At 33.5% G+C, this 17,553-nt stretch overlaps 3 protein-coding genes across 7 annotated transcripts; 1 reads left to right on the top strand and 2 right to left on the bottom strand.

Annotated features, from left to right (window-relative positions):
- Window positions 1-362: 362 nt before the first annotated feature.
- LOC108604224 (calcium/calmodulin-dependent protein kinase kinase 1) lies at window positions 363-10,466 on the bottom strand. The gene is made up of 7 exons (XM_017993588.1): window positions 10,379-10,466; window positions 2,437-3,261; window positions 2,021-2,375; window positions 1,775-1,962; window positions 1,106-1,339; window positions 756-1,045; window positions 363-695 (listed from the first exon to the last, which is right to left on the bottom strand). The coding sequence occupies exons 2-7, from the start codon at window positions 3,226-3,228 to the stop codon at window positions 623-625; spliced, it is 1,932 nt and encodes a 643-aa protein (XP_017849077.1). The 5' UTR covers window positions 3,229-3,261; window positions 10,379-10,466; the 3' UTR covers window positions 363-622.
- On the top strand, window positions 4,307-6,542 carry LOC108604225. The gene has a single exon (XM_017993590.2). It carries the CDS (start codon window positions 4,455-4,457, stop codon window positions 5,547-5,549), a length of 1,095 nt encoding a protein of 364 aa, XP_017849079.1. The 5' UTR covers window positions 4,307-4,454; the 3' UTR covers window positions 5,550-6,542.
- A 4,186-nt stretch (window positions 10,467-14,652) lies between the features above and the next one.
- LOC108602184 (glucoside xylosyltransferase 2) lies at window positions 14,653-16,690 on the bottom strand. Of its 5 annotated transcripts, XM_017990226.2 has the most exons (5): window positions 16,456-16,622; window positions 16,300-16,400; window positions 15,945-16,242; window positions 14,886-15,314; window positions 14,739-14,826 (listed from the first exon to the last, which is right to left on the bottom strand). In XM_017990226.2, the coding sequence occupies exons 1-5, from the start codon at window positions 16,477-16,479 to the stop codon at window positions 14,815-14,817; spliced, it is 864 nt and encodes a 287-aa protein (XP_017845715.1). In that variant the 5' UTR covers window positions 16,480-16,622; the 3' UTR covers window positions 14,739-14,814. The 5 variants fall into 5 exon arrangements, with proteins under 5 accessions (XP_017845714.1, XP_017845713.1, XP_017845716.1 ...); XM_017990225.2 differs by having other exon boundaries at window positions 14,653-15,233; window positions 16,456-16,690; XM_017990224.2 differs by having other exon boundaries at window positions 14,653-15,314; window positions 16,456-16,685.
- Between the last annotated feature and the right edge of the window lie 863 nt (window positions 16,691-17,553).

Consider the following 17,553-nt stretch of genomic DNA (forward strand, 5'->3'; position numbering starts at 1 on the left):
GTATTTAAGATGTGCCATTTTGTCGAATGACCACGTAGGGCATTATACGGCCATTTGACAAGATAAATTTTACTAGCCTTTTTGAATAAGAAAATTTGTATTCTTAATAATAATATGCAAAAATGAATATCATTCTAAATCTTAAACTAAATTAATAAGCATTATTAACAAAATATCTGCCGTTCCTTAAATAAATATAATATTCAATATGTAATAGAATTGCACTTATTTTTTTTTATTTATAAGAATTATTTGAAATTTGCATATGAAGAAATAAACTAACCTCTTGATTATGTATGTATAATAAGAATATGTTAAAATAAAACTATATTATAAATATTATGGGACTTCTTTGAATATCTATGTATAGAATACAAACATCTGTCTTAACATATGTATATGAAATAAAATAAAATTACGCAAATTAATTCCGACATTATTTATTTGGAGGATCCACATATTTGTATCAAGAGTTTTTTTGAAGCAATAACAAAGCAAATTAGTATGTATTTATTTTTGGATATATTCTTATTTAAAACACTAGCTGATTACTATTATTAGAATTAACTTGTTTTGCCGGTAACTTGTTAGAAAGTTACATTTTTTTACTCATACTATATAATTATACATCTTCATTATTCTGATTTGCACAATGTTCAGTTAACGACGGGAGTCCAATGTCTATAGATGACTGCCTGCAAGTAAATAGGGTTGAAAGTATTTTTGCTTCAGAGCTTCAATGTATATACCTATACCTATTTAAAGGAACATGATATGATCCAGGCGCTGAATTTGACCTTCCGGCCTTAACAAATTTCTCCAACCGCGAGCCACCAGGCTGCGGCACTTTTCCAGAAATGGCTCTAAGAAAAGGGTTTCCAAACGAATGGTTTTTCAACATCGTTTTAATCAGTATCAGCGTATCGAGCTTCGGTATGCTACGTACAACCGAATTTATGTCATCATCGTCAACTTGTACTAAGCAACAATTCTCATCTACATTTGGCAGAGGATAACTTCCATTCCCAATAACCCACTTGTTCATCTATAATTACGAAAAATGGCATGTTTTGTTATGCTCGTAACACATTTTCATTCAATTTACCTTTAGTTGTGGCAATGTTATTCGACGGGATGCATCCTTTTCTAGCATTTGAAGTACACAGTATCTCAATTCCTCGCTAATTTCATGTGTAGCTGGAAAGACGACTGGTTCGTTTTGGATTTTTTCATATAGCAAAGGTATCGAATTGGCAACGAATGGTACATTTCCGTAAATCAAAGAGTACAATGTTGCTCCCAATGCCCAGATATCAGCTGCTCGACCACAATATACATTCTACAAATATTTAAAGGAAATAGAAAATTTCATAATTTTTTCCGTTCATATTACTTATCCCTAAAACTTTTAAAAATATTTTTTCAAATATAATGTAAACTTTTGACATCTGCTTTATGCTTAATAGTAGGCAAACAGTTCTACGGAAGCAAATAGTTGTATAGAGGGCTGTGTTTACCAATATTTTATACAGGCTTGATGGATAAATTTTAATCAGACAATATTTTCGAATATATAGTTCTAGCTTAATAAGTCTTATTTTGTATTTTTTAAATGAAAATGAGATTTTAATGTTATTTTTCAGTTTTTTTTTTTTATAAAAGCATTACTTGGTAATCCAGCTAGTGGTTAATACGTTTATGGGGGAAAAAATGTTTAGAAAAGTCACATTACGACCATGACCTATAGATAAAATTGTTTCACTGATACTTTTACCTTTCCCAAAACAAGTGTTTCAGGTGCTCGAAATGCAGGAGTCCCAGCGGTTGACCCATTGCTCATCATTGCATCTTCTCCAAGGAACTCATTGCAAACTCCCAAATCTGCAATTTTTACACGTCCACACTCGGTCAATAACAAATTGCCAGGTTTCAGGTCAGCATGTATTATTTTTTGATAGTGCACTGTTTTAAGAAAATAAAACTAAGCTATGTTCCCAAATAGTGGATTGTTAGGTCTTACAATATTCAAGTCCCAGCAGACAATCCCGAAAAACATTCCATGCTCGTTCTTCTGACAAAGGTTTATCAGTTGGTATACTAAGTACTTCCCCTTTTTTAACCAATTCAAATACCATATAAAGCGAATCTTCTTGTGGATCATCTAATACTTCAACAAGTTTCACAACATTAGGGTGATCGAGCTTTTTTAAAACGGCAATTTCCCTATAAACACGATCTAAGGGAGACGTTGTCTGTTTGGGTCCACGTCTCATTAGAGCAGCTTGTCTTATCAATCGCTTTTTGGATAGAATTTTCATAGCATAATGTGTAGAATCTTCTTCAGAATAGGCCAGCTTCACAAGTCCATAAGAGCCCTATTTTTACAAATAAATATATATGAATTTACCATTGAAATATGTGGAATGGTTTATATACTTGTCCTATTTTATCCATCAACTTGTACTGGTTGAGTTGAAGAAAGCTTCCTGATTTATCAATAGAAATTCGACGAGATTCACGTAGTGGAGCTCGACGTCGATTAAATTGAGGACTGCTATATGGACTACCATATGGGCTATAAGGCACATTTGGATAAATGGGCCGGGCGTCAGGAGCTTGGAATATTGTAGATGGTATATTTGGACGAGTCATTGAACGTTGGATAACTTTTCCGTTTGGCTTATGAACGTAGTCAGATTGTTTAATTGGCTCGGAAACTACATAGTTATCTGCATTTAATTTACAATCCGCAATGCGTTGCTCATTTATACTTGGTAACCGATCATGTACATGCTGATCTAAGTTAAAGACTGCACCGCCTTCATCATATAAATCTAGTGATTGTGATTTTTGAAAATTGTGTGAATGTTGGTTTAAAAATGATTTTTGAAAGCCGTCCAGAATGCATTCATTACTCTGTAGACTACCATTGTATTTGGATTTACATGTGTCGTCAGAATGGATCGTGTCTATATGCAATTTTCCTAAATTACTATCCAATATTGAAATTGAATTATTCGCATCAATCCCTTCACAACCACTTATTATTTCAACAACGATAACATCGTTATCATCATCACAGCTTATTTGATAAGGGTTTCCCTTATTGACTTTAAGTTTATGTTCCTTATATGCATCTTCATCTGCATTCTCTAAAACTTTCCCATTGCATGCATCTTTGCTTGTGGGTGTTGATAATATATTCAATTCCGACATTGTGATAAACATCCAATAAACTCATAGTTGTCGTTAAAATGCTTTCTAAAAATATTAAAGAAATATATGTATAAGTATTTCGATGTTTCTTTGGTAGCTTGAACATTTTTAGAAGCTGCTACCAACATTTAAAGCCGAATTACCGTCTGTTTGAGTAGTACTTATATCTTTTTTTTCTAGTGTATAGAGAAAAAATAAGCATTGTACTCAATATTGGAAAATTAATTTTATACTCTCACACTGCACCATTTATGTTATATGTATATATTTTTATACACTTTGGCATTTTTGAAAAAAATGAAAAAAGGGCATCATGAAGTTGTGCAAATGTATGTAACAGGGCATTTCTTGACAAACTGAGTCGATATAGCCATGTCCGTCTGTTTGTACGTCCGTCTGTATGAGTGCAACTATAAGCTAGAGCTAGAGCAACCAAATGTGGTATGTATGTAGGTGCTCCTATATCCAGGACACTACGCTTTTATCTTTTCTTTCTTTAATTTCCTGCCCCTCCCCGCATTTCGAAAAAAAAAACGATATAAGGCAGTAAAAAAGTTTCGACCGATTGTAAAAATTTCAGAACGATCGGATAAATAACTTAGGAATTATTTACATTTAAATTTTCAATGTAGACACCGGGGTGCACGTGCTGACGCGCCATACAAACGTCACTGCCGATGCAGCGGCGCCGTCGTTGCGACCAGCTGTGACGCGTCCGCTGATTTGTGTGTATGTGTTCATGAGTGGATGCGTGTGTTTGCTGCGATGCCCTAGTCAAAGTGTATCTAAAAGTTGGTGGCGCCCAACTTAAGTTTGTCCACTTGTTTTCTGTACCATTCATATATAGATTTAAGAAACAAAAATAAACTGAGAACAGTTTATAAAATTATACCCTAAACAAGCTGAGAATAGTTAAAATATTTTATAGAACTAAACTAACTGTATCTAAAAATTTGAGAATTTACTTTAAAAATCAAAGACTTTATTTAATAATACTTTCCAACGGCTTTTTTTATTTTATTGGGTATCGGAGGGAATATACAAATTTGAGAAAAAAAAATTGTTGTGCTAATTTTAGATCTTTCGATTTTTGTATTTGAGCAACAAAAAGACAACCACATCTGTGTTCTGTCATTCTGTATTACTTTGCATATTCGACTGTGTCAAATACTTTACCAAGCTTCCTAAAGATGTGTTAATTGACTATTCGAATTTAGTTGGCATAAAAAATATAAATCATGTGGCTCTGGAGACAAAATACATTTTCGTTGATTGCTGCTCTTTTGACTCTTCAATGTTTACCGTCTTATGAATATGTTAGCAGACACTTTACTGGCCTCGATAAATGGCATCAAAGTCGTTCAACTAGCAGCGAATATATACCATCAGACTTTTACAATGCTATGAGATTGGCAGATCAGTCGAAACAATCGTTGCATAATCAACTTAGAAGTTTTCTTGAAAATCTTCAGAAAAATCTCACAACATCTAAAGTTCTTGGCGATGTTGATGGAAACTATAAGAGTACGCTAAGTCAAATGAAAAAACTATACGAACTGCCAGAGTTCTTCTATGCGACAGCGGATATAGCAAATGCATTAGCCCGTGACTCCGAGCAATATTTTGAAGTATCGAAAAATTGCAGTAGCACGCTTTTGCTAAAGCTTCGTCAGATTCCATCATCACTGCCCACTTCAGTTAAGTTATTGTTAACAAATTATTTTGAGGAAATGGAATTTTTTCACATAACATTCTCAGAGATTTTGGACGAAGCCTTAGAGTACACGCAAAATGCTTTCATCGCCACTCAGAAGGCTTTTGTACAATATGCCGACGTTCAACAATTTGTGCTGGACAAATGGAATTTCAAAGGAGATGCTACCTGCTGTAAAGAGTATATGGAATTCTTGCAGTTTTATTCTGCACAAATTTTTAAGTGCGCAGCCGGAAGTGAGCTTACGACCGCGTACGACGTATTTGCTATGACTGAGATGACTGGAAAATATATTATTCAGCAGCTTGAGTTTAGGATCCAACGGATTTTTAACTGTCTTCTTTTTGGTAATTACGAAATACGGTGTACATTTTTAAAGGATGCTGAACAAGACTTCCAGCCGTTGCTTAACAAGATTGATGAGTTAAAAATATTTTATGACATTAGAATTAAGCATGGGCGTGTATCGGCTTACAGGCTCACTCGGCGTGGCACTCAAATTTATACAGAAGCTTTTGATGATGTAACAAATGAACCCAAATGTTTACCAGATAATTTTCCACACAATCAAATGCAATCAAGTTTAAAGTCATGTTTCAACAACATTGTTTTGTATTAAGGATTAAAGATGCAAGTGTTGAAAACAATTGCTATTTATTTAAATAAAATCGGATCATATACAAGACGCTCTATAATTTTACTTCGTGATTAAATATTAACACCTTAATTTATTTCCACTAATGCCAAGGAAATGCAGCATCTCGAATATAGGATTCTTAAGTGCATCAACCGTGTAATTTTACTCATTATCTGATCCAAGCCCTTAAGCAGATTGAGAAAGTCATTGTAGGCGGTTTGAACACAACCCGTACCATGTCTATTGCTCTTTAAACACAACTTTAATCGATTAAGAGTTTGTGAAATATTGAATATATACTGAATACCAGTAGCTATTAAGGGTCGTATACTTTCGCATAAAGATAAGTTTGGTTTCAAGGTAATGTTACAGCAATTCTGCAATTCTATAATACATATTTTGATAAGGCTATCCACAACATGACACGCACCATTTAGTGTTCCAGTCTTTATAGCCGGGCTGTTATTTTTTAATATTGATTTCAAAATGCTCTTGTCTATCAAGTAGTCCGTGAGACTTTTATCAATATACTCCAAAGCACCTTCAACACTATTATTAATATCGGAAATTCTTTTATTTACAAGTTCCATCTGCTCTACAGCTATGCTATGGATCGAATATACAGCATTGACCTGGTCAATGCGAGCTACCGCGTATGTTATATCACTTAGTAAATTGAAGAACCGAGTCAGAAAACCATCGCCAGTAACAAGTTTTATTATTTCTGTCATCAGTTCGCTGGGTAGACGCTGTTCCGATTCAGTCAGAATTCGAAAATTTTCCTTGTGCAGGGTATTTCCTACAGATGCTAGGCATACTGAAAGTAATATTACAAACACAGTACGCGATATAGTTCTCATCGCTATAGATTAATCTGAGCAACTGTCTGTGTAAAATTGTCGTCTATAAACTATTGACGTCAACTAAATTTTGTTTGTAAATCACTAAGCTTCAAGAACAGTTTCAATATGTACATATACAATAAAAAAAAAAAACAATACCTTCGTACTTATGTATGTATGTATGTATATGTATGGGTATTATCAACTATTCCTTCCACCGTTTGCTCGACGCACAGTGCATCTCTTTTCGAAAAATTAAAAACGCGTTGTATTATTCCGGCTGCTTTTTATATTAAAAAAAAAGTTTTTTATATAAAAATCATAGCTATTATGGATATTAAGCACAAAAAAAATTTGTTTGTGGTATGGAGCTTATTTTTGTAAGATGTATTAGACATTAGCAACACTGTGCGTCGGGAAGGTACTTCAATATTATACATATGTATGTAATTTTACTATATACAATACGTTATCAAAATGCCAAAAGGAATCACTTATTATTTCATGAATATACATGTACGTACATATACATGTATTCATATGTATGTAATACCTATGATCTTGTGAAACAGAGAAGATAACAAAAATGGACTGTTACTTTAACTTTAAAATCTTTTCATCCTAATTTTATAGACATTTTTTACCATATTCCTTTCTTCAGAAGTACTTACCATAAACACCCTTATAAACACAAATGTAGCTTTTGTATTATTTTCGTTTGTCATTCAGTGACTAAACGTTTTAAAAGTCACGCAACCCAAAAGACATATGTATGTATGCATATGTATATGTTAAAGTTTAATAACAGTAAATTTGATATTGAATTAGTCCAACGCTCGACGTAAAAACGTGTATTTTTCAACTTTTTTTGTTTTTGTTTTGAGAACATAGTATATACATATGTACATACATATATGTATATATTAGATTCCAAAAACACCCACCTCAAAAAAAAAAAAAAAAAAAACAAGTACATAAGCGCATTAAAGTTTGTCGCAGCAAACACACACACGTACTCCCAAACACATGTACACAGAAAACAGATAACGCATCACAGCTCATTTTCGTTTGTATGGCGCGTCAGCAAGCGCACCTCATTGTCTAAATAAAAAATATAAATGTTAATATGTATGTCTATATTATTTATTCGATCTATCACCATCGTTAGACTTTTTTTCAGATTTTTTCGTATAATATTGTGAGCGTAGATCTTTAGGAGGGAGGAAATAAAAAAGTAAACTAAAATCATTTTGCATCGGGTATAGAAGCAGTTGCATACCAAATTTAGTTGCTCTATCTCTTGTAGTTGCTCAGATCCTGTTGCTTATACGTCCAGACAGACATTCGGACATTGCTATATCGACTAACTTAAAAAAAATTAAAGTGTATACAAAAATACTCAAATGTGGGTAACTTTAGCGGTTGATACAAATATTGATTAGCAGGCAACTTTAAGCAAACTTATATTATCGCATGCATTCACTGTCAGATTTACAATCTCAGTCACATTATTCACTGATGTATTTATATTTATATACTATGTATATACATACATACATATTATTATTATTATAGCGCACACAATATTATATGTATGTATGTATGTTCACTTAAAGTCATAAATGCAATAAAAAGTATGCATTCATATTGTACATTGTTCATATGTATACTATGTATACTAGTATGCAACAACATAATGCACATATTTAATTATTTTGGCAACAGTGTGGTTCACCGTTTCCTTTTGTATCTTTCTGCTTCTTCAACGAAAAATTCCAAATTATACATATGTACATACATACATATGTATATTAAAATTATTTTATGGTGATTAGTTCTAGTTGCAAAGTCTCAAAAATAAGGTCTGATTAATTTGATATTATTCCATAGAAATTTCAAATTGCGTATTTGTAGAGTTGGCAGAATCATTTTTACAAGCAGCTTGCTTCATTTTTTTAAATAGTAATTTCCATAAAGTAGAATATTTTTTATTACTGTCTCTTAAGCGAATGCATTTATTTCAAATGAAAATGAATTGAATTAAGTAATGTTTTAAAAATATTAATCAGAATTGAATTAAGTAATATTTTTTTAATATTATTAATTAGAATTTAAAACAAGTGGACAAAGTTGGGCGCCACCAACATTTAAATACACTTTGACTAGGGTATCGCAGCAAACACACGCAAGCACTCACAAACACACACACAAAACAGCTAACGCGTCACAGCTCGTTTTCGCTGTAGCGTCAGCAGCGACGGCGCCTCTGCGTCGGCAGCGACGCTTGAATGGCGCGTCAGCACGTGCACCCCGCTGTCTATTTTAAATAATGAAATGTAAATAATTGCTAAGTTATTTATCCGATCGTACTGAAATTTTACAAGTCGGTCGAAAACATGACTAGGCAATTGTGCAATTTATTTAAGATTTTTAAGATTTTTGTACTGCCTTATATGTATTCGTTTTTTCGATTTTTCGGGGAGAGGGAGGCGACCACATACACACATAACAGCGATTTAGCTGGGATATAGGAGCACCTACATACAAATTTGGTGCTCTGCTCTTTTAGTTGCTGAGGACGCACTCATACAGACGCGGACAGGCGGGCATGCGCGTATATCGACTCAGCTCGTCGAGGCGATCAACAATATATATACTTTATGGGGTTTGCCACGCCTCCTTCTCCCTGTTAATTACATTTGAGCAACTTAATACCCTTTTCCATTTTTTACAAAAATGTCAAAGTGTATAAAAATTCCGGTGAGCACTTTATCAATTATGATATTATCCTCCTATCTCTTTTTTTGTTAGAAAAAAAAAACATACATATGAAATTTTGTATAACTAAAGTTAAAACTATATTCATCTTAAAGATGAATGTTAAATTAAATTAAAGATGAATATGTTAAGACAAATTAAAAAAAAATATATCTAAATTGGTCGGTTTTTGTGACCAGTAGTATATTTACTGCTAGTTAAATAATTGTCGTGTATTTCTGTAATTATCAACAAACCATTTAAAATTTGGAGGAAAATGTTTAAAAACTAACCGTAGTTAACTAAACCTAGTTATCCTAATATTTAATATTTCATTTTGCAAAAATAATTTCATATTTACTTAACAAAATTAAAAACTTTTGGCATACACATTTTTATGGCACCCTACTCTTATTGAAAAATATAACTTTCTTTATATTTTATTCAGACAGGGTGCAGATTTTCTAATTTTAATTTATTTTATTTATAATTCAGCTAACTACCAAAAGAAATTGGAAAGTTTTTCATTAGGAAATGCAAAATTATCAGAAAATAATATGTTTCAAAATAAATAAATATGTATGTATTTATGTGTATAATGACCATCTGACACTCCAAACCTTGGTCACCATTAATACAGCAAAGTAATTGTTTTGTCTATTTTTAATACAGAAAAACCTACATATCAGATTTTTTGCATTTACATATGTACATATGTACATACATACATAGATGTTGGAGAATGCACACACGCGCACTCATAAGCTCACATATGTATGTATATATGTACCAGATATTTTAACACACATTAAGGTATTTATGTATGCATGTAAATACAAACATATGGCATACATACATATTTACATACTACATAGTATGTCCAAACTGACCCAAGATTATGTTTGAAAATTAAACTCTATAACAAGACTTTTGATTTTAAGCATAACTCCTACATGTCAATAACAAGGATATTGTATTAAAGCACACAAAGAGCATTTCTTGTAATAACTACATACATACATACAAATGTATGCATGTACATGTGTATATGAAAACTCGTTTGTAATCACAAATATATATGTATGTATGTATACAAACAAACACACGTTCAAGTGCACAGTACGTGTGTACAAACATAATACTAAAAGCCGCTTAATAGTGTTTTTATTTATTTACATTGTGTTTATGTCTTTACTCTAACTAAATACATACATGTACATGTTCGGTATGCTCTTTATATTTTATGAAATAGCATATACTACAAAACAAGCTGCACGAGTCAATCTAAACACAGACTAAAAGGAATCTCATATGCTAGTTAAGCTTTATACCATAAGTAAATGCAAAGCTAACAATTTTAGCTTTAAAGCTCTAATTCCTAGAAATAATTTGGAGCCAACCATAGTCGAGTACATATTTGTAAATATATTTGGATTTCACTGTAAACATGCATAAATATGCATATATCCTTCTAAATGAAATATAATTGTGGTATACAAATTATTTTAATTATCAAGTTTTAAATTGAAAGCTCAAATATAAATTAACTTTAAAAGTTTTGCAATGTATCGATATACATACAATAATTGCGTAATCGATGTATCGATAATATTCCTAACCATGTCGGTTCATCGACTGATTGTTAAAGTAGATAATCCTTAAATCATTGTTAATGTATACAGGGTGTTTCAAAGGTTTGTTTGTTCTTACGGCGTAAGACTTACGCCAATTGCCTAGGTAGTACCGTTTTAAGTTACTTGAGCATGCATTCACGCACTCACAAACAAACAAAACAGTACGTTTTCGCTGTAGCGTCAGCAGCCACGTTTGCATGGTCAGCAAGCGCAACCCGCTGAGTCAGCAGCACCTTATATATGGAAACTTGAAATGTAAATAACTCTTTATTCGATAGCTCTGAATCAGCATACGTCGAGGACATCATGAGTGTGCCTTTTATACACTTCGACATATTTTATGAAAAATGGAATAGTAAGATAAAATTGAGCAATGTATGTAACAGGCAGAAAATACGTGGCAGACTTCATAAATTATATTCTTGATCTGCAAAACAAAGTGAGCCAGACAATCCCATAAGATTTATAAAACGAGGTATTTGCATACGGTTATCGGTCATATGCAGAGCTCGCAAATAACTGTCGACCGTTTCTCGTTGTCTGCAAATAACTGTATTTTCCTGACTCTTTACGAAAAGACTCAAAGAGCAACCGATTTATGGATTTTTGAATGAGCACGCTCGCGCTGAGAGCGAAACCGTTTTTTTCAGTTCAGTGAAGCAAAAGGTCTTTTGCGTATGTATTGGTATACATACATTCACACGCATAGGCAAGCAAATCCTTAAACGCCTGTTTTGCAGTCGAAATACAATATTAATTGCGATCGTGAATTGAGCGTGTGAAGTTGTAAAAAATATTTGTTGTGCAAAATAGGAAGAGATTTAAATAAAAAAGTGCACCAATTCTTCAAATTTAATTTGGAAGAGAATAAATCAGTTTGTAGTATTTGCGGTATTAAATTGTCCGGCAATCATTTAACAAACTTAAGACGGCATTTAACTACTAAACATATGGATATTTTTAATGAGTGGAACAATGCTGGATATTCAACATTAACTAAATGTGGAGAAAAACGAAGAATATCGTATCAAACAAGCGAAGAAGCAATTGTTTCTTCTTTGATTAGAATAGTAACCACGGACGGCAAACCATTTATATTTCTAGACAGTGAAGGGTTCAAAGAAATAATGGATCCAATATACAATGCACTTGGCATGAACCCTGTAACATCTCGAAATATTATGAATTTTATATCAGTCAAAGAGCAGTCTGTCAAAGAAAACATAAGGGCTCTTGTGAAGGCAACGCAGGTGTCGCTGAAAATCGATGTTGCCACGAGAATGGATAAAGCCATTCTAGGAATATATTTGCAAAAGATCCACTCAACCTTGGTTAAAACCGAGATTATTGTAAAGACTTTAGGCATGATTGAGCTCTGGGAATCTCACACTGGAATATAAATGAAGAAGAAAATTCTAGAAATCTTAGATGATTATGGAATATCACTAGATCAAATCTACAGGTAAAAATTTAATTTACATAGGGCTGTCTGCACTGGCAGCCGCGCCGACGCGACAGCAGCATTATATAACTTTCGCTACCTGCTGTCGCGTTGGTGCGGCTGCCACTGCAGACAGCCCTTAGGCTTATGAAAAACAGAAACAGTCGCAATTTCGGCTGCTTGTGTGGGTAGTACTATGTAAGTAACATGGTAATTTAAGGGGTGGATACAGTCATGCCGTTTTCTGATATATATACATACTATTTATAAAATCTATGCAGACGTATTTTAATTGAGAACCAAAGAAACATACCATTGCTCGACGTTGCTACTTGGTGGAATTCAACCTATTTAAGGCTAAAAAATTAATGGACTTAAAGGATTTCCTGGCTACGCAGTCTTATTTGTGTAGATGTCGATTGTGATTGGATCGAAATGTACATTGACGCTTTCAGTTATACATACCAGGCAACCCTAAAGGTACAAGACAAAAATTTAGTTTATAGTGAGTTCTTTGTAGAATGGATGCAACTAAAATTGAAATGCGAGAATAGCCACAATTTGATTAAAAAAAACTATGGGCACATTGACAAATAAGAGAAAGCAAATTGTTAGAAAATTAAGCAATGTTGGCAGCGATTTACATGGATCCTCGGGTAAATTGTATGCTGACGAACATTCAGAAATCGATAGCAAAGGCTAATTTAAAAAAAATAGCTTTTCGTTTATTTGAGTTAAAACAAGTAAGCTGTATGTCGTAGAATGTTTGAAAATTGGGTCCTGTTTTGTTTATGTTGTAATTTTGAGAAACTATGTTAATAATTAAAATTGTCTTCGTCAAAAACTAATACTTGTACTAAACTAAAACTCATAAAATATTTTATACTTATTATTGTTTTATTATTTAAGGCACAAAAACGAAATGTTCCATAGGTCGAAACTCCTGTGCGTGAAGAGATGTTTGACTCTTCATTCTCGTCACATCCATATCTGAAGAGAAGTCGCTGCTCTCGGCATTTTTGGACGATTTTCAGACAGTGTCAGAAAGCAAAAAATATCTTATTTCTGCAAAACTTGTAAAAATTTATGCTGACATCGAAAACGACGTTACATTTGGTCGCCTGCCATTAAATTCAAATATATTGGAATTTTTTAATGACTTGCAGCTTAAGTTTCCTAATATAAGTGTACTAGCGCAGGTTGTCCTGGCCACACCTGCAACGCAAGTTTCCGTCGAACGGGCATTCTCAGCCCTACACTTTATATTAAGTGAACGAAGAAGTTCGATTAGTGCAGAAAATCTGAACGCCTTACTAGTTATAAAGCTTAACACATAATATATATGTATGTTTTTGCTGTTTTTTAAAAACAACGAAAAGAGCTCAACAGAAAACATAAATGAAGACAGCAAGAGTCTCTTGTTCAGAGCGGGAGAGTATGACCTTTTTCGGTTGTGCTCGCAACGAGAGCGCAAGAAGAAAAACGGTCGACAGTTATGCCATCCGGTCTAGAAATTTGTAGGGGTACAGTTACTTTATAACAAAGATTATTTTCTCTGTAGTTACTATTTTATCGGTAAGGCCTCTGCTCGCCCTATACATCCCACCCTTGAATTCGCCACTAATGGTGAAGATGGTAGTACAACCTTTATCAGCATCAACACTGTGAATTTGAATTGAAAGTTTTGGTCGGATCTTCGCCGGTACGCTTCATGGTGGTCAGATATTCGCAAAAGGTAAGTCACGATTCGCCTTAGCTTTGAGGGTCAGTTTATAGGACAGGTTTTGAGAAGGCTCTACACAGCACATTAATGACTTTTTGGGTTGATTTCTCAACCCACTTCATTCTCATTAGATCTTACTTACAATCTTACTTCGAATACTATCCTATCGTCCTAGAAGAAGCAGAATGTGGATACATTCAAGTTTTCTACAATAAAAGAATTACAGGTTGATGTTAATGAATGTTGTGTAAAATGTGTTACACAGAATAAGCTTTTTAAGTTTAACGAATCCAATCAGCAATTCCCCTTTTTACTTATGACAGTACTTCCATAAACTAGGATAACCTCGATGAAGGCATCGAGGGGCGTCTGCTAAATAAGTGTTTAGATGGTGGAGCTTTTTATTCATAGTTGAGATTTGCGGATGACAGGGTTGAGTGGGCCCATTCCTCCGCTTGCATAGTGATACCGTCAAATTTCTGATACAGGTTACGGACTAACCCACAGCCTGCAAAATGTCAGTCCACAAACCCTTTTTACCTTAGATCCTTGTCCATAAGCCATATAAGGCCGATCCAGGGAACCATGGTGTGATGCCGATTATTCTGCACCATTTGCAGTTTTTTCAACTGTCCTCCAATAAAATTTGCAATGGTAGAATAAAATAGTAAAAACTTTTGTCTTAAAACTTTAAAATTTATTACCAAAAATACGGTTTGCTATAATAATAACATCTTTAGATATCTTACCGCAACTAGAATCATTTACTAATTTATCACTTAATGCCAAGCGTAAGGGCAATAAAAAATTTTCGTAAATACTTGAGCCGAATTGATAAGTTTCTATAGCTTTATATAATTCCCTAAAAAGAGGTTGCTTATTAGAATGGAAATATCCTCTGTTACCATGAATTAATTTTACCCCAGAATGAGATATATTGCAAATACTCATGTACATGCAGTGATCAGGACGATAATTATATTCGCATGGCATTAAATATAACTTGTCAGGATGGTAATAGAAAAGTATATTTATAATATCCTGGTCACCCCAGGTAATACGTAGCTTGTACTCTTTATATATAGGCAATATATGTTGCTCCCAATTAAATTGTCTCATTCGAGTAAGATTCATAAGCATTACTCCAGAATTAACTCCAAGTGGACCATAAAACGGATGGCGTGCAAAGCGATTATACCATCCAATGTTTTCGCTTTCATGCTCCGGCGCAAGTGCAGCAATTTGACTCTCATTAAATTTGTTTAAGAACTGCCACACATCAGTAATTGGAGATAAAAATAAAATGTCCGTATCAACATAAAGCAATGAATCCACATTTGTCAGCAACGACTTTAAAAATGAGGATTTGCATTTAATAGAATTAACTCAATTGACCCTCGTGTTAGCAGTAACATGTTACCCCTTATTTCAGCGGTAAGGTCTCTAGTGACCTTTACGTGCATTTAAAAAAAAATTGACAAATTAAAAATTAATTTTACTCAAAGCATTCTACGCAAAACGAAGGGAAAACAACCTGTTTATTACATAAATAATTTTTTTTAGGGAGCAAACTTGTAACTGTTGATGTCGTCCGGTGGGGTTTTTTTTTTGGTAATATAAAGGAAAGTTTCTAGACCAGTGCACTGATTTTCTTCGTATTTATCTTAAAAGACGAACAAGCCTATAATTATGGAATAGATGTTCAGCCATTGGTAGCTTTTCTTGGTAGAACTAGCAGTTATCGTCATTTGAAAATCGAAAAGGCACCCAGAGCCGTTCCCACTGATATACGAGAAAAAAATTAGTAGTTATAGCGCAATTAATGCACCGATTTTCATAGTATTAAAAGATGCGCAAAACTTTAATTGAAATATACCTTTTCTTGGCCGAACTAGGAGTAATCTTTATTTGAAAATCGAAATCCTCAGGGACCTTACCGCTCATCCAAGGGTTAAATATATATTCAAAAATATTGCTTACCGGTAAAAATAATCGTTGTGCTGCACATGGTTTGAAAAGATTTCTCCATTCCGCCTCACTTTGATTGGGAAATCTTAGACGTAAGAGTTCGAACTCAAACATTTGCGGAAAAAGGTCACGCCAGTCCGATAATTTTTCGCTGAATTCGTCCATTAAGTGCTCCTCGGTAAATACTGAAAACTTCAAATATTCTTGATAATAATTGAAGAGAATAGCAGATTTAATCATAACTAAAGTCTCCTGGACTCGTTGACCACAGGCGACCACAACCATATGTATCGGGGTTTTACGATACTCCCTAGATAAATGTAAATTTTATTTCGGGGTACTATAATTTTATATTTTTAATGCTTACATGTTATGTCTATTATCCATCTTCAATAGTGAACGAGAATGCAATATGTAAAAAATTGTTGTGAGTGCCACTAGGCCGAGGAGACATATATGAAAATGCCGCTATAAGGCTCATATTATTTATTTAAATATTAAAAACTCTTCTTGTTGTATTTACCATTTTTTTTTGTAGTAAAGCCATTTCTTTCCGGGTTAAAGAGCTCGCAGCTCAATGGGTAGAAGTTAAAGTCGTATTTATAACGAATCATGTTTTACTTATCCAAAACAACCCATTTTGCACTTATCTGAAGCAATGTATTTGCTATGAATACCAAATATTAGAGCTGCAAAAACATCGATGGTGATTTCGATAGTATCGATGTTTTCAGATTTTTCCGATACATCGATGTTTTGTTTTCAACATCGATGTTTCGGTGCAGTGTGACCGAACGTGTCTGCATCATTTTCGACTTCTGCTGCTGCCTCATCTTTAGCTTCCGCGTCCTCGTCTGCTTCTGTACCTGCTGCCGCTGATGATGATATATCATGCATATCAGGTAACGATTAAGATTACGATTCCTATTGGCAAACGCAAGAAAAGCGCATCAAACATATAAATTACATTCAAACAAAACATCATGGTTTTAATTTTAAGGCAAATAGCGCGCGCGAATTTTTTTTAAAATTACTCCATCACTTTGTATCACTCTTTGCATCCAAGAAATTTGGAAAAATGGACAAATTTAGAATCGATCTAAAATGTAAACTTTTTTTGTTATATATTTTTTATTGTTAAAAAATGCAGCTTTAATATCAGATTGAAAGTGTACTATTTTTTTTCGATGTTTCAGCGATGTATCAAGGTTTTAAAACATCGAAATTGAAAACATCGATGTTCCCACTATCGATGGTTTTGCAGCTCTACCAAATATAATCAAATACCATTAAAAAAAGGCGGTAGTTGTTAGAGGTGGGTAATCATCTAGTAAGACATCGATGCTTACAAAATAGAGCTCGAAAAAATATCGGCGATGTATCGAAAATCTTGGTAAGCTAAACAAATTTTTTTCTATCAAATTTTTATATCAAATGACACCACATTCAATAGATTTTTTTTATAAAATTATAAAATTCCAATTTATACAGATATGTATTTCTTGTTAAATTAGTATGCTGTTACCTGTGTGGCAACCTAACCTAATTATATTGGAATTCAAAACATGCATTTTGAAATACATACTTTTGCGTACCGACCAGAGAACGGCAATTGTGGCAC

This window comes from Drosophila busckii, unplaced genomic scaffold (assembly GCF_011750605.1).
Source record: "Drosophila busckii strain San Diego stock center, stock number 13000-0081.31 unplaced genomic scaffold, ASM1175060v1 hic_scaffold_35, whole genome shotgun sequence".
Lineage (NCBI taxonomy): Eukaryota > Metazoa > Arthropoda > Insecta > Diptera > Drosophilidae > Drosophila > Drosophila busckii.

Bases quoted from the DNA above. Each gene is read 5' to 3' on its own strand.
- LOC108604224 (XM_017993588.1), bottom strand. From the start codon at position 3,228: ATGTTTATCACAATGTCGGAATTGAATATATTATCAACACCCACAAGC. The intron at 1,340-1,774 runs GTAAAAGTATCA...AAATATTTGTAG, and splicing joins AAACACTTGTTTTGGGAAAG to AATGTATATTGTGGTCGAGC. The intron at 1,046-1,105 runs GTAAATTGAATG...TCGTAATTATAG, and splicing joins TAACATTGCCACAACTAAAG to ATGAACAAGTGGGTTATTGG.
- LOC108604225 (XM_017993590.2), top strand. From the start codon at position 4,455: ATGTGGCTCTGGAGACAAAATACATTTTCGTTGATTGCTGCTCTTTTG.
- LOC108602184 (XM_017990224.2), bottom strand. From the start codon at position 16,479: ATGGCTTTACTACAAAAAAAAATG. The intron at 16,243-16,299 runs GTAAGCATTAAA...ACATTTATCTAG, and splicing joins ATGGATAATAGACATAACAT to GGAGTATCGTAAAACCCCGA. The intron at 15,315-15,944 runs GTAAGCAATATT...TCATTTTTAAAG, and splicing joins CACAACGATTATTTTTACCG to TCGTTGCTGACAAATGTGGA.